The sequence below is a fragment of the Antrostomus carolinensis genome, unplaced genomic scaffold (assembly GCF_000700745.2).
Source record: "Antrostomus carolinensis isolate BGI_N321 unplaced genomic scaffold, ASM70074v2 scaffold8380, whole genome shotgun sequence".
In the NCBI taxonomy this organism is placed as follows: Eukaryota; Metazoa; Chordata; class Aves; order Caprimulgiformes; family Caprimulgidae; genus Antrostomus; species Antrostomus carolinensis.
In genome coordinates, this window is record NW_010287681.1 from 20,519 (window position 1) to 36,769 (window position 16,251).

At 39.9% G+C, this 16,251-nt stretch overlaps 1 protein-coding gene across 1 annotated transcript in view; it reads left to right on the plus strand.

The window, feature by feature from the left end:
• Positions 1–2,508: 2,508 nt before the first annotated feature.
• LOC104521695 (monofunctional C1-tetrahydrofolate synthase, mitochondrial) overlaps positions 2,509–16,251 on the plus strand; it is a gene marked incomplete at both ends in the record, with an annotated part of 19,296 nt that continues 5,553 nt past the window's right edge. The window contains 4 exons of the mRNA XM_010163774.1: positions 2,509–2,648; positions 4,306–4,347; positions 5,419–5,519; positions 5,941–6,118. Of these exons, the coding sequence (XP_010162076.1) occupies positions 2,509–2,648; positions 4,306–4,347; positions 5,419–5,519; positions 5,941–6,118 (461 nt within the window). The remainder of the gene's footprint in view (positions 2,649–4,305; positions 4,348–5,418; positions 5,520–5,940; positions 6,119–16,251) is intronic.

Below are 16,251 nucleotides of genomic sequence, written 5' to 3' on the forward strand. Positions count from 1 at the left end.
GAGCGGCAGAGGTGAACTAACTGAACTCCCATTCCCTGCCCCCCATGCTGCTGAAGGAGGGAAGGTAGAGAAATCAAGAGCAAAGTGATTTGAGCCTGGGAAGAAGGAAGGGGTGAGGGAAGGTGTTCTAAGATATGGTTGTTATGTCTCACTGTGCTACTTGGATGATTTGCAACAAACTAAATTTATTTTTCTTCCCCAAGTTGAGTCTATTTTGCCCATGACCATAACTGGTGAGTGAGTCATCCCTGTCCTTCATTCCTAATCCCGTGCTCCCTTGTTGTGTCTCCCATCCCATCTCACTGGGTGGGGGGAGTGAGTGCAGGACACTGTTGGGTCAAGCCACCACAACATATCAAAGAAAAGCATTACAAAAAATAGAGGAATATGCACAGCTTCCCAGATTGGTGCCCCTGCACAGCTCTCCCGGGCATTTGCCCTGGCTGCTTAGACTGCCTGCGGGGTGTTGAGCAGCTCCCGGAGAGCCGTGAAGTGCTGTCTGTGCTGTTGCTGTGCTTGCTGGAAGGCTGAAATCTGCTTTTCTCTCACTGAAAGGCAGACCTGAAAGGCAATTCCCCTTTCTGTAAGGAAAACTGGCCCTTGAAGCGGCTTTGCATGAAAATGGTTAACTCCCTGGAAACTTTGTTTGGAAACGTTAGGAGACTGCTGTGTGTATACGCTGGCAATCTCTGTAAGAGACAAATTATTTTCCCACCCTCTCAAGTACTTGGTCGTTTATCTGTTGTTTATATTAAAGATTGATCGTGGTTATATATTCCCAACTCAGAGTTCTCATTAATCACACTGTGCCACATAAGAGACTGGAATAGAAGAATGGGGGTTACTGGAAAGCAAACATGTGATCCCTGGCTCTGCTTTTAGTAGGACTTATCCTGATGTTATCTCTGTTCTTATGAATTATTGTGTTTGTGTAAACCTTTTGTTTGTTTGTTTGGTTTTGGGGGGGTTTGTTTGTTTGTTTCTGTGTTTGGTATGTCTGGTTTTCTCAGAGCTGTTCAGAAAAAGATAATATACTTCTTACAGTGATTCAGGAGAACGTTAAACATGACACTTGCCATGTTACTATTTCAAGAGGTCCCCACTCCCCGCCACATGCCCACCCCTTGTTTGCTAGCTCTTGCTTCTTCCCCCAGCCCCAGCAGCCATTTCCTCCCTCTGAGCAGAGCCACACAGGCAATTGTTTCAGCCTGTGCAAAACCAAGGGGTGGAAAAGCACCGGTGGGGTGAGGACAAATGCACAAAGGCTGGGACTTCCTGAAGCCCATCAGCTGCCAATAGAGAGACACTTTCTCCCACAGCAGCAGAGCTGATTTGCACCTCCTCCTCCTTGACCCTGCTGAAGGTTTCCAGCCCTGAAATGTTCAATCAGCTGTTTGTGGTCCCCTTCTAAGCATGAGAGTCAAAACTACTGGCAAGAGGGAGGGAACGAAAAGGGAATTTACTAGGTTTTGCAAGCTGATTGGGGTTATGGGGAGACATTACCAGCCCTGCTTGGAGTCAGGTCCAGGAGCCTCTGAAGCAAGTGATTTTCCCACCCTGACTTGTTTGGCTGAAAGTTCCTTCACATCTTCCAGAGGCACACATTGATCCCAACCCTTCAGTGTCTTCTGGTGGGGAAATAGTTACATCGGTAAATTTTCAACTGAGAGGAGATTTAATCCCTTGAATTTCTGAATTGCTGTCTGCTAATGTTTGTCTAATAAAAATAAATTATTTGGATTTTAAAAGAGGCAGCTGAAATAATTGATATTTGACAAATCAGAGAAAATTAGCTCTGAAGAAAATGACATCATATATTGCAGAATTATCTTCTTTTATTTGTAGGTCTTCTAAAAATACCAGGCATATCCTAATTCTGCACAGATTTTTTTCCTGAGTCACATTAAATTAATGTCTGACTTCTTTGGTGCAAAGTCCTGTTACAGAATTCATTGTTTAATAGTATCTTCAACACTGAGGCATGACTGTAAACACTCTTTTGTGTTTATAATTAAACATCTGCTCCACAAAGGCAAGAGATGATCAGAAGTTCTGCAAACCTAGGAGAATTTAGGTGCATTAATTATGATGAAAGCACATCTTCAGTGAAATCAAGGGAGAGAAGGGATAATGTGGGGAAATCTTAGTTCTGTAAGAATTTTAAACATTTTAAATATAATTACACATAAATAGCTATTTTAAAGGACTCTAAGTTTTTAAAAGACTTTGATTCTAACTAATTTGGATTGCTTGGGGTTTTTTCCCCCCATGTGACTACTTTTGATGACATATTGTACCTATCAAGAATAAGAGAATTTATTTCTGAGTTGGGAATAGTTTTTTAATCAGACTCAGTAATGTAAATAGACCTCTATTTGAAAGTTCATTCAAAACTGAGTACTGGTGTATATTTAAGCGCACTGTATGCTAAAGTAGAAATATCCCCCAGTGTTTAACTGAGAGCATGTTTTATGTGTGGTTTTGTTTTGTTTTTTTAATGTTTAACAGTAACTGAAGCTGGCTTTGGTGCTGACATTGGGATGGAGAAATTCTTCAACATCAAATGCAGAGCCTCTGGCTTGGTTCCCAGTGTGGTTGTACTTGTTGCTACAGTGAGGGCTTTGAAGATGCATGGAGGTGGGCCAAATGTAAGTTTTTGCACCTTTTTTGGAAAATAAAAATGTTGCTGATATTTGAAATAAGTAAAATATCTTGGTTTAAGAAATACTGGGGGTATCTTATGAGGCAGTATTCAGATATCCCTCCTGAGTTACCTTATTATGTAGATGTTACTTCCAAAGGTAACGCAGGAATGGAAAGGCATAAATGAAAAAAGAGGGGTGAAAGAGCTCTGAAGAAGTATTAAAACTTGCTGAGGAAGGGAGGTTTGTTTGCATGGGAAAAAAAAAAAAAAGATGTAATATGTATATATATTCTTTTCCCTGCCTTTTGAAGTAACGTTTGTAAATGCACTGAAGTGACAGGCTGGGAAAGTTGGAAACTGAGGAGGAATGAGAAGAGTTCAGGTTGCAGTATGTGAGTGGAAGTAGGGAATGTTGTTAGTGAAGGTTTTGAAATTTCTTTCACTGCAATAATGGGAACCCTTTCTGTCCTCTTAATCTGTTCAGATTAGTTTCCTCAGGGCTGCTAAGGTAACTGATGAAATTGTGCGAGTGTTTTCACAGTGTACCAAAAGTCACCAGTATATACTTTTTTGCTGTTTAAACCATGAAGAGACGTGCGCAGGTTACTGATTGTAGAAGTACTCCTCAGTCATACAATCAGATCGAACTCTGCTAGCCAAGCAGACAGACACTTAACTCCTGGAAACACTTTCATCTGCCCAGCAGCATGCCAGTGAGTGAGCTGCCAGGGAAACAGTCTCACTGGGTGAAAATACCAGACCTGTTTCCACAGCCACAAAATTTTGGAATTGCATAGTCTACCTTACAACTAATCATCTGTTAGAGCTAAAGCTGAGGTGTCCTTTTTCAGTCTTTCAGGTTGACATAATTATGTATCTTTCTATCATTTTAGTCCACTTCTAATGCAAGTTTTCTTTATTTTTAATGATTTTGCTTTATGCATATCAAGGCAGATATATTGTCATTTGTCAATTGTCATTCAATCTAGCAAAAATAGGACTTAAATATGTCTTAATAACTGACTGTTTCTGTCTGATCTGTGTCTTTAGAAGTATAAAGCTTTCATTTGTTTACATAATGCATCATTCTTGTAGAGTACCACATACTTTTACTGGGAGGTTAACTATAAAATGGACCAAGACCAATGCTTGAGACAAGAGTGACTAAGTCCAGTGCCTGGGATCAATGTAATTGGGTCCTTGGAAACTCAATATAGCACCCTGGTGATGTTCTTTGTCTGTATACCTTTGTGCTTTCTTCCTTGCCACGAGCAGTAATCACAAGACACCCAAGATGGTTCCTCTTCTAGGCATATGTGTTATTGTTATTCCTTCAGCCAGCTGTTGGAGGTTGCTGTCCATTGTCTTTGCACTGCTGGTGTATTGTTAAACATGTAGAATGGGATCCAGTTACCTCTGTTCTAATAAATCTTTACAACTAGTTGCTGAGTCACTACCTGTATCTTGTTACCTAAATAGGAAGGGTTGCTATTCTCCATGTAGTGGTGTAACTTCAAATAGAACAGAAGCTGCAGTGAAGCTATGTTCTTATGTGCAATGTATGTGCTGACTGGCAGTATAGAAAATTAGCAAAAGTGTACTTCTGACCATTTAGGATTATGACAAGTGTCAGTCTGTGATTACTTTGTTTATTATTCCAGGTAACTGCTGGTGCCCCCTTGAAGAAAGAATACACAGAAGAGGTAAGAGGAACTATTATAAAACTTATCCTAAAGTTTTTGTTTTAACAGACAAAATAATATGGTGTATGGAGAGTCAGAACTTCTCATTCCTCTGGCTGGATAGTGTGCAGCCTCAGGTTTGACAATAGCATGCTCTGATACTGACATTCAGTGAAGACCTTTAACAGTTATTGCCAAGAAGTAAAGCCATCTTATCTTCCCCCAGCCACTTAGTGTTACCCCTCTTGTGTGTGCTGTGTATGTGACTGCATGGTAGATTGTACTGAGGAACTGAGCTGGCCGAAAAATAACTTTTTTTCAGTAGTTTTTCCAGGACCACTAAGTTTTCAGACTGATCAGCTCTTCATTCCAGTCCATCATACAGACATTCATGGCAGCACAAGAGCAGAGTGGTGCAGGGGTCAAAGACACTCGCTGAAATTAATAGCTTAACCTGTTCATTAAACAACAGGTTTAATCTGTTTGTGCTTCATATCTGGTGTTGGATGTCACTCTTCAAATAAGAGTGGATTTACAGGTTTGTTTTCTTTGTCTCTTCACTGTAGACAAATTCTGGTATTTTGGTTTTATCAGGCTGAGGATATGTGTGTTGTTGCAATTAAGACAAGGCCTACAAAGTGTGAGGTAAAAGAGTAAATAAAGAAATACAATAATGTGCTTTTATCTGGTGTATATATATAGATTAGACTATGTATCTAACACATCTCTATGTCATACCCCACCCCACTACTGTAGTTTGTTTATAAACTTTGCAAACAAGAGACTGACAGCCCTTGCACCATCGTGACAGGCAACCAGTCATCAGCTGCACTGCTGTCTTGTGTCCCAGAAAAGAGCAATGCATTCATGTACAAATTCTGGATGTTGCTTAGTTACTTAAATATGTCTGTTGCTTATTAATTGAAATAAGAATTAATAAGTGCCAAAATATTTTTGTCTGGAAGTATTCTACTTGCCTGCAACTGTCATGATCAGCACTGTTTATGTTCAGTTTAATTCATGGAAAATTCTTTGGCTGGGGAAGACTTGATGTATCTTACCATTTCCATTAATTTTTATTTAATTGCACAGAACCTCCAGCTGGTAGCTGAGGGCTGCTGTAATCTACAGAAACAGATTCAAATTACTCAGCTGTTTGGAGTTCCTGTTGTGGTTGCTCTAAATGTCTTCAAGTAAGTCTGTTCTTTCATTACTCTTGTGGGTAAATCCACAGTTCAAATTTCACACATTTCTTGGTTTTTAAATTAATCAGTTTTTGCATGAAGAAAATAACCTATTAAAGAACTTCCTTTTTTCATCATGGATATAAAGATCTTGAAATCCTTAATTTGTTCTTAAGGTTTTGAAACCACCAAAAAAAGTATATACTGTTATGGAAATATTAATATGCCATGTTAATTAGCTATAACAATTACAAAATTATCCTTGAAATGTGTAAATATATATGCTGTATATAAATGCTTTATGTATATGGCACAATTTCTGTATAGACTTGCTTTACAACTTCTGATAGTAGAATAAAGCTAAGTATATAAAGGTTATAAAAGAGAACTAAATAAACAAAATAATGAGACGGAACTATTTGGTTGGCAGAACGGACTCTCCTGCCGAGGTTGATCTGGTGTGTGAGATTGCAAAGCAGTGTGGAGCATTTGATGCTGTACCCTGCCGTCACTGGTCAGCTGGTGGTAGAGGAGCAGTGGAATTAGCTCAAGCTGTGGAAAAGGCAGCCAATCAGAAAAACAGTTTTAAATATCTCTACAGCTTGGAGGTAAGGTTTTTGTTTTGTTTTGTTTTTTAATGAAAGCATGCTGCATCGGTGTCGGAATTAAAACAAGAAGAACATTGCAACAAAGCTATCTGACATACTTAAAAGAGCTTGACTTGGATTAAAATCACAAAGCTGGAGAGAACAATCAATCTGTGGCTTGTCTAATCAGAGGATCAGGGTACTTAGTGTTAGTGCCTGTTATTTAGTGCATTGAATGATGTTTCTGATACTTTCTTGTTTCACATAAAAGTATGTTTGTAGATGGAACACTCACAAAGTATTGTGAGAGACTTCTCCACGAAGATCTCACAGTCATTGTATTTGTCCTGACAGTCATCTAAAATGAAATATACTTACTGTCTCACAGTCATGGGTATTGCACCAAATTGTGGCTCCTGAAGCATTCACTCACTGTATGAGAAGGATATTAGAGGCATGCTCACGCTACACATCTGCCCAGTCAGACAGGGCAACACAGAGAGAAAGCACTGTCAATACCAGCACCCACTTACATGCCCACAGCCCTCAGATGAACATGAAGAGCACAGGTGGCCCAGTCCTGTTCCTTCTCCACTGCTGATCAGGATTGGAGTCTGCTAGTGCAGTATGGCACACACAATATGTGTCACTGCTGCCGTTGGCCTTAGATCCTCAGTCTATCCGGGAGCAGCCCACGGTGCCCCTGCCCTGCTCCAGTTGCTTGCAGCAGGGTCTACAAGCCCCTGAGGTTCACAGCTCACTCCAGCTGCTGGCACTTAGACCTCTTCTCCTGATCTGTATTGTTCATACAAATATATACACCTAGAGCAGAGAGCACAACCACACAGAAGGTGGTCAGAAATCAGATTTAATGAGAACAGAGGACAGACTGTTGTACTGGGGCACAGAGCTCAGTCAGACAAGCTGCTGACCAGCTACCTTTACACTCAACCAGCCCCTTCATCTGCTTTTCCCTCTATTTTTCCCACGCTTCTTCCTCTCTAATCCACCTTGATTACTCCCTTTCCCCATCTTCAGTCCTCTCACTAAACATTCCCTAAGTCTTTACACATTCCCACAATCCCCTTGAAAAACCACCTCATAAATTTTACACAGTCCCAAAATGCTGCTCTTCCCTCATCCCATAATGAGTCCCTGTACTGCTGCAGGCAATCACCCCCTCTTGTTTGCAAAGTTTTCTGATGAAAGAGTTTCCCCATTGACTCACCTTGGTGCATTTCACACCAGGGACAATGGTCTCATCCTTTCCCTTGGATGGTCTTATGAAACAGACAATTCAGTATGCTCTGATTTTCATTGATTAGGTTTTCCACTGATTACATTACTAGGGTTCCTCCACCTGTCATTGTTCCTCTGATCCTTGCTTGGGCTTTGTATTTAATTTGCTTGGCCATTAATCAGGTAACCTAATAAAGGATAGTGTGGTCCAAGTTTCAATCCTGTGTGTGCCAGAGATGATGACTCTTTTTCCATGTGTTGGAGACTTTGCTATTGCACTCATCTGCAAGGTAACATCGCAGCATCATGAGCTGTCAAGAGGAGCAGCTTGCAAGGAAGGGCTGCTTGGGCCCATGAAAGCACCATGCTGGAAGGCAGAACATTTGGAGGGACAGAGCTCAGAGAAGGTTATACAAATGATTTCTCAGGACCTTCCTGACTATCCAAATGTGGGTGGGTTAGAAGTTGGGCAGCAAAATAGACTTCTCTGTCACCAAGGAAGCCCTTGTCAAATTTCAGATCCTATGCCCCAATTGACAGTGATAAAGTTTCTTTAGAAAATGTTTGAATGCTCTTTTTTTAACAGCAGAACCTCAGCTTTGTTCTTTTAAATGGCTGAAAGTTCCTGTTTTGAATCTTCTCACCAAAAAAAAGTTCAGCCTGAGGTAGATAATGCCCTACTGTTGTCTTTCTCTCTCTCTCCTCCCTGATACATACCCTGTATCTGCTGCACCCATTTTATTTCTTCTTTCTACCACCCCCACTGTTTTCCCAAATGTCAGTGTCCAGCCAACTCCTATGAGTATTAACCACTGCCTTCACAGAGTAGATGGAAGAACCTTGGGAACCGTGGCATCTATTCACGGCATTTTGCCCACAGAACATTTTTACAGCCAAAAAATGGACAATGTATCTGCCTTTCTGAGTTTGTCTCTAATGAGATGCTCTGGAAACTGAGGATATCATTTTATGGGTTTTGCATAATGAAATGGAAAAAAAAATCTTTCAGAAATATGTGTAATTTTCCCCATAGGATACTTGTGTTACAGAGAGAGCACGTTAGAGTTTGACGAGTCCCATATTTAAGCTCTGATGTTACTATATTCTACATAACTTATAATGTTGTGGTATGAATGAGCAGAAAGGATTGGTAGGGGTGTATTTCTGCTTCTATGAAGGAAGAAAATTGGATTGATTTCTACTTTAATGTCTTTCCCAGACACATCTTTTTGTGCTGTGTTGCTTAAGCAGCATGATCTTAAGCACAAAGAGAATGAATCACATCTTTACATCAATTTAATATCCCGTAACTTAACACAAGTATTATAAGCCTCAAAAATATGTTGAAGGGATTTTATAAAAGACATACAAAGATTTTAAAATACTGTAAAAAAGTAAATTCAGGCCAACAAAAACAGTAAAGTGTAAAGTTCAGGCTTCTGTTTCATTCTTACTATGCAAAGGATGAGGACTGAAGCAGTTGGAAGTAGGAGAGTGAAACAGCAGTGCTGTCACTTGTATGGTGTGTTAGGTCATTGGACTCACAGAGACATGAAGGAAAGACACCTCATCCAGATATGAATTAATGTTGTAGTAGAATTTTTTGATGTAGCAATTTTGAGGACTGATTTCTGCTGTTCAAGGGGATAACTATGACAGAAAATTAAGAAAGAGAAGAGGTAGTAAGGTGTGATGCAGACAGATTATTGGCCCTGTCGTTGTGCCTAAAGGGAATGTAAATGAAAGGATGTATTTCCATCCTTCATCTTTCCAGTGACTCAGGTTTGTCCAGTTACTTGAATACCATTAAATCCTGGTGGCCTCAAGTTTGATGGGGTTTGCTATAGTGTTTTTTCTTCTTTTTTTTTTTTCCTCTTTCCCCTGTGGAAGGTCAAATGGGGAAATATTCTGCATAAAAACACTCCCACTTCATTGATACCTATGTCTGCCTTTATGAGATTACTCTGCTCTTCCCTTTACTCCATGTCTCCGTTTAGTCCTGTGATGTCTATGCATCTTATTTGCCTCAGTCAGGAAAACTTCATCAGAATTTGCTTGCAAAACTGACTATAATTAGAACAGCTTCCAACAGCACAGACCACTGTAGCCATAATAGGTTCATTCAACATTTTGATGTTTTGTTAGAAAGCCGTGGGGATTTAAAAACAAAAACCAAAACCCCATATATTTTAAACATAGGGGTTTAGATCCTTTTTTACTAGTTAGACCAAAGTTTGCAGCAATTTGCATTATTAGTATACAGTCAGACATCTAATTAGAGGATAGTCCAGGTCAACTGGGCTCATTTTCCAAATGGCCTGCATCTGTTTCATGTAATTTCCAAATGTATATCTGAAAACAAAGACCTCCTTGAAAGGTGTTTACAAATGCGTATAATGTGAGAAAAACAAGAAAGTCTTTCCTAGATCGGTTAAATACTGTTAGAAAGTTGAGGATCAGCTATTTTTTTTCTGACTCCTGAGATGTGTTTATACATTTATAGCATGTTGTCTAGTGATACCCAAGCATGTGCTGAATGAGCAAATTTAGACAGTGGATACAACAGTCAGTTCAGTACTCAGGCTCAGCTAAGTGGTCCTGTTGAGTATCACAGCAAGCTAGTCTGATTAGAAACCTGTGCTAATGTGGTTATATTCCTTGAAGTATCTCATTTGGAGTCTTTAAACTTCTTCAGGTGTCTCTACATGACACTGTGTTCTGTAGTCCCACTTTTAGATTGCTTTTCAGGTTTTCTTTATTTCTCTAAGCAGGCAAGCTTTTGTTTTTATCCTAGTAGCTCATGCTTGTACTTTTTTTTTTTTTATTACTTCTTGATTCTAGCAAGGGTTTGTTTGACATTTGGTATTAGATGAATGAATATTTTTCAGGAGTTGAAATGAGAACAGAATAAGCCTCAAGCAGATGTTGAGGGCAGTACAAAGAATAGCTGCACATCTGATTTTGGGAGTGCATATGTGTGCCAGTGTCATTTCATGGATCAAGTACAAGAAGTGACCTCTGACAAGTAATACCAGCCCTGTTGTCACTTTAGAAGCATATGAAAAGGACATAAACAGCTACAGTGTACCATGAAATGCTTACAGTATTAGGAATTGCATCGGATGAGGGGGGTTTAGGAGTAAGGGTGAGTTTTTATATCATAGGCTCCAGAGTTTATAATATAGTTTAAAAGATTATTGGCAGTAGTTGTAATAAATACTATAATAGCATGTGGGTTTAACGTGGAATTTGCCCCCACTGCACACTAACCTCTGTTATTTTACTGTTGAATTTGTTTCTTAATGAGTATTTCTCTTCAGTGTTTGGAGGATGGGTTTATTTTAAAGGCCTCGTGAACTCTCTATGAAATAATCTCTGCTTTTTTTTTCTAATATATATTCTTGCTACATATGGAAAATATCAAAATATCAACTCTTATCACTGTTGACTTCCTTTCTGGATTCACTTTTCTTGAAGTATGGGTCTTTAAGTTGCAGCAGAAAGCTATTACTCAAAATAAAGTTGACTGACCCATTAAAAGTAAGTTTAGATAACTGGGGGGAGGATAGAAGAGGATGGAAACGTACACATTCCCATTCCCAAATTTCTCTGGCTTCAGTGCCTGTTCTTGGCAGGGGGGAAGCTATATTCCCCACTAATACATGCCTGGTGAGTAACCTGCCTTCTTTCACTATGCTGGTTTTCTCTCCTGTGGTGAACTCTCCCTTGACTTACAGCAGCCCTCCTCAACCTGGGGGAGGAAACATAGGTCTGAATGAAGGCAGGCTATAGATTTTTAAGAGATGCATTGCCTCTTCCTGCAAGGCAAGTGAAGCACAGTGAGCTAACATTCCAGGAGATAAAAGAGAAGGACAGGCATATGGCATGAGGCAGGATCGGTGTATTTGGCCAGTAAGTAAGTTAGCGTTGTCCTCTTGAAAGACTGACATAGTAACCTGACAGATATTATTGAAGAGCCTCAAATCACCTTATTTATGCTGCATTGTAAAACTAAATTGAAGAATGTAAAGGTCATGAAAGGGGGAAAGGAGAAGTGGTTGTTCCAGTCTTCCAAATTTGTCAGATGACATGTATTTTTACCAATGCTCTGCCTTTAGGTAATATCATGACAAATGAAAATATTTCCAGGTTATAACATGGAAGTTGATTACACAAATATTTTGGCTGAGTGCAGTGAATTGCCTGGCCAGCCTGCAGAACAAAGGAGAGCTTTCTCAGCTTGGGGCCATCACTGGGAATGAGGCTGAGTAGCAGCACTTCTCAGGGAGGCATTCAAGCAGTTAGCAACCTCAGCACTGGTATTTTTCTTACCCTGCTGGGAGCTTAATAATAACTTGGGCAGATCTGGAGCACCTGAGCCCACGATTTTGGCTGCCCCTGCCTCTGTTGTGCTATGGCAGTATGCCTTCCACTTGGCTCATTTCTTCCAGTCTTAGCTTCAGCTGTCAGAGCTGATGGGTCACCCAGAGGGGTCTAAGGGTAGCATCGAAACAGAGAAAACTCTGTTCCAGTGGTTCTCTGTGCCTTATCTTCTCTTCCCCTTGCTGCCTACTGTCTCCAATAACAAGATTGAGCTGTGAGTAATGAAGGAGGGAAGAGACTGGTCAATGGAGGAGAAGGCTCCTTGATGCATGTACTAGGAGAAGGAGAATGGCTTGAAGAGGATGGCAGAGTCAAGAAGGGTTCATGGGGCCTGGGTTTGAGAACACTGACCTCCAGGGGAATTACTTAAGGCAGAGTGTTTCTTTTCATTTGTAAACTGGTCATCTTTTCAAATCCAGTGTGATTGAATGGGGGATGGGGGTGTGTGTCGGGTATTTTCTGTTTCCTCCACTAATACCATAAAGCCACTAAGCCGTGAAAGCCATCCATCGTGTGTCTGCTATCACATCAGTCCAACATTCCTCTATTCTTTTGCCGAGGAGGCAAATAGCTTCTTGTTGTTTTCCATACAGCGCAGAGTTCAGTCATGTATGGACCCAATGGAAGGTCCTTAAGCACTACTGAAGTAGGAATAAATAGAAATATACAAGCTCCATAGTGAAACTTCTCCTAATATATGATGGAGATAATTTCTCATATTGAAATGCAGGCTGTGCTGCCCTACAGGGTGTGCTAGTCTTTAAACTCTATCCCCCCACCCTACTGCTAGTAAGCCATCTAGCAATGAAGTCACATTAAAGAGGAATTCCACAGGGCTGTACCAGCCTCTCCTCCCACTCCCATCAAAGAGATTTCAGTGGAGTCTGGACACTTCTCTCACTGAACTGGGTGTTCTGGGGTTGGAAGCTATTTTTCTTCCACTCCATCTCTTTTTTGTGAATGTAGGCTCTTGACAGAACTGCACTTTTGTGTTTGTTTTCATTATTTTCCTATTCTTTACATGAAGCAACATTCTTAGGCACAGATGGGGTTTCCAAGTTGGGAAAATGGAAAATAAATCTCTAAGGCTTAGGTGTTGATTCACAAACTGCTTAACTTGACTGAATATGCTTTTCTGCAAATTAAAAAACAAAACTCTTGTCCTGTGCCAACAAAGGAAGAGGAGTGCTAAAGACTTGGGAATCCTTTTGTGAGCCACAGATCTTCTGGAACCAGAATATACAGATACTTTAATAAATATGGTTTTATTTTATCCAGGGGAAAAGCTATAAGTAGGAGTTCAAACGTGCAGAGTCAGCTATTGTTTTAGCACTGCACTCTGTCACCCCACACAGCACCTTCAGCCATACTCCCATCATATGTTTTCATTTGGAAACTGTCCCAAGAAGAGGAATGAGTGATGTCTGCATACTGTTTCACTTAGCCAACCAGATATTCTTTATTATTGCTTTCAGTGAATGCATAAGTTAATTTTTTTAAAAAAGTGCCACTGCCTTGATTTTTAAACTTTTTTTTTAAGAATTTCTGTTAAAACACAAGTGGTGTAGCAACAATAAACCAAGAGATTGGTGTCCTCATAATTAAACTGGTAATCTCATAATAAAAAGTAGGCAGTGAGACTAAAATGCATGTTTAGAGAACTTGGAGTATTAAATGTCTAAGTTACAATGAATAGTGCTTTTGTATATTCTCTGGTTAAACACATGTTTTTCAGCAGAATCTTAAGTTGTCACAGAGAATAAAATAGTTTTAAATATTTATGTTGTATAACTGTATAGAGATCCTTTCAGACAGTGCTGCACTGACAGGCATTCACATAAGGTGTTCCATTTAAGCTAGATAACATCAGTGCTTCTCATGGTAGTTGTGGGTTTGCTAAGACCTTGCAGCATGAAGACTGACTACAGACTTACTGCTGTTGACTCTGGCTTTTTGGAGATGTTTTCTGTTGGACTCTGTTTTGTTGGGGAAGTCAGGAGGAATGTTTAAAAGCAGAAGAAAGGAAGGAGGAAAATAACAGGGGTTTTTCTCAGCAGCCTCAGAAATTGTCTATGGGGGGTTAAAAAGACAAACTGCTTTCTCCAGTAGCCAAAGATCTTAAAGTCATGTGTCCAGATTAGGATGCAAAAGATGGGAATCCCGAGCACAGTCCAGAGCCAGGTGCCTAGTAATCTGCGTGTTTCATTTCACATGATCCTTACTTTCAGCAACAAGACTGATTTTGGGAATCCCAGCCCAAGCCATGTGTCCCTGCCCCAAATCGCTGTTTCTGCTGGTACATTTCAGTGATTTATTTTCAGCAGTTTGAGCACATCTTTCTGCAGAGATGGGAGATGGCATTTAAGCCATCTCTGTCCCTGTGCTTTATACTGGCTTTGCCTTTATGGTAAACTGGCTGTGTGAACTGATCTGGTTTAAAATACCTTTTTCCCCCCCCTCCCCCTGGGTTATGTTTTAGCCTAAATCACTTTCTCTGGTATGTGGAGCTGCAAAAACAGTGGTGCTGCCCTCTCAGTTGCACTGGCACATGGGTGAGTGTGAGCAGCAGAGGATGAAGGATGGTCTGTTGGAGCTGTTCTGCTATCCATGGAAATCCTCAACAAGCCCCACATGGAAAAATTGTAATCTGCATTCTGCTGTTATAGTTGAAGGAAGAGATAAAGACTGAAAGAAATGAGAGGAAAGCCTGTCATAAATGAAACACTATTAAATTACATTTGGGTAAAAACTTTGCTGTTGATAATATTGGAAGACAGAAGATTGTGTAATAAACAGCACTAATTTGCGCTACCATCACATCTTGCAAGTGGGATGACCTGGAAGTAGCAGTATGGATGGGTGACAACACCATGGTATGATTTCATCTTGGATAATCAATTCAGTCTTGGGAATGACAGACTCTCCTCTTTATCAGTGCTGATTTCTTGTTTTAATCATTCTCTATTAAGTAATGAAATGTACAGCTATACAGATACTACCTTTGTGACAACAGTTTGTGCACTTATGCTGTAGCACTTTTTATGCTTTAGCCCAGAAGATAATATTGTTTATGGTGGGGGTGCTTGGCAGCCTCAACAAGCACGTGTGTTTGTGCTTGCCTCAGAGGAAGCATATGGCTTTGGTAGCTCTGAACCTGTGAGATTTCAGAAATGCACATTGTCTCTGGCAGGACTGGGGAGATCAGTTGTTTCTCAGAGAAACAACAAAGCTACTTAACTGTCAGCAGACATGCATACCCTGTGGCCCTGTGGCACCTTCTCATGTTTGGTATAAATTTATGTTGAGTATTTCATGCTACCATTTTTGCAAGAAGCTAAAACTGAATTTGAAATTAATTCTCTGAAGCTGCCATAATTCCTTCAACATTAGCACTAATACACAGTTGCATATCTGTAAAAGTCAGTTTTTTTCTAAATTCCTACTGTCTGTTGTGTATCTGTCACCTGTTCTTCACTTAAATGTACTTAGTTGTGTAACATTTACAACTTCACATAAGGGAAATGAGAAGAGGAGCAGCTTTTATTGCTGTTCCTAAATCTTATGTGCTTTTGACACTTTCAGTGTCTGTATATTTTATAAATATCGTTATCGCTGTAGCTGTCCAGATAGGAGAAGTGCTGTGGAACCAAGTAGCTGTTCATAAGGATGCATCTACATGTAACATCCGGGTGGGACTTTTCATCCTTCTTTCCTTGAGGCTTTTTTACTGAGGGCCTGCAGCTGAGGGTGCTGCATTGAGGTTTGCAAGTGGGAATGAACAACTGGTTTGGGAATATTTTAGGCCATTGTAGAAAATTGTCAGACAAAAATCATGACACACATGAAATTACTTATTTTTTCTGAGTGTCTAGGATACGTGGCTTCTGCTGACAGATTTTTGATCAAGATTTTTTTAGAAGAGTTTGGTATCAACTGGAGCAAAAATCCAGCCTAAAATCACTTAACGATTTAGGAACTTAGTGCAATATACCTCTATTTTTTAGCCTCTTTGAATTCAGCTAAGTGCTATTTACCATACAAGTCAGCACTGTGAAGCATTACTACATATGGTGGATCCCTGTGCCCATCAGTGAGAGTATTTCCATAGTGAAGTGCTGAGTAATCAACAGTTTTGTGGAAAACCTAAAGCTAAATTTGCCCTTAAAAACCAGTTAAGAATAAGTTAGAATTGTTCATACAAGTGTCTTGCAAACATCCAGGTTTCTGCTGTGGCTAAAAAGTCTCTTGAATTCCTAGAGCTTCTTTTCTGGTACGTACCATTATGCTCTTTTCAACCAAAATGAATTTGTATTTCTCATGTAAAGTACCAGGTGGCTTTTCTTTGGAAAATATTTCTTTAATTTAAATTAAAACTAAGTTTCCCCGCCGTATCACTTGATAACTGAAACGCAGGAAACTTTTTTGCTTGAAATGCTGCTACACTGTGATTCTAAGTAGATAATCCCTTAAAAATTCCACTAAATACTAGGAAACAGGTGGATCCTTAGCACAGTGTAGTGTACTCCTTTCCC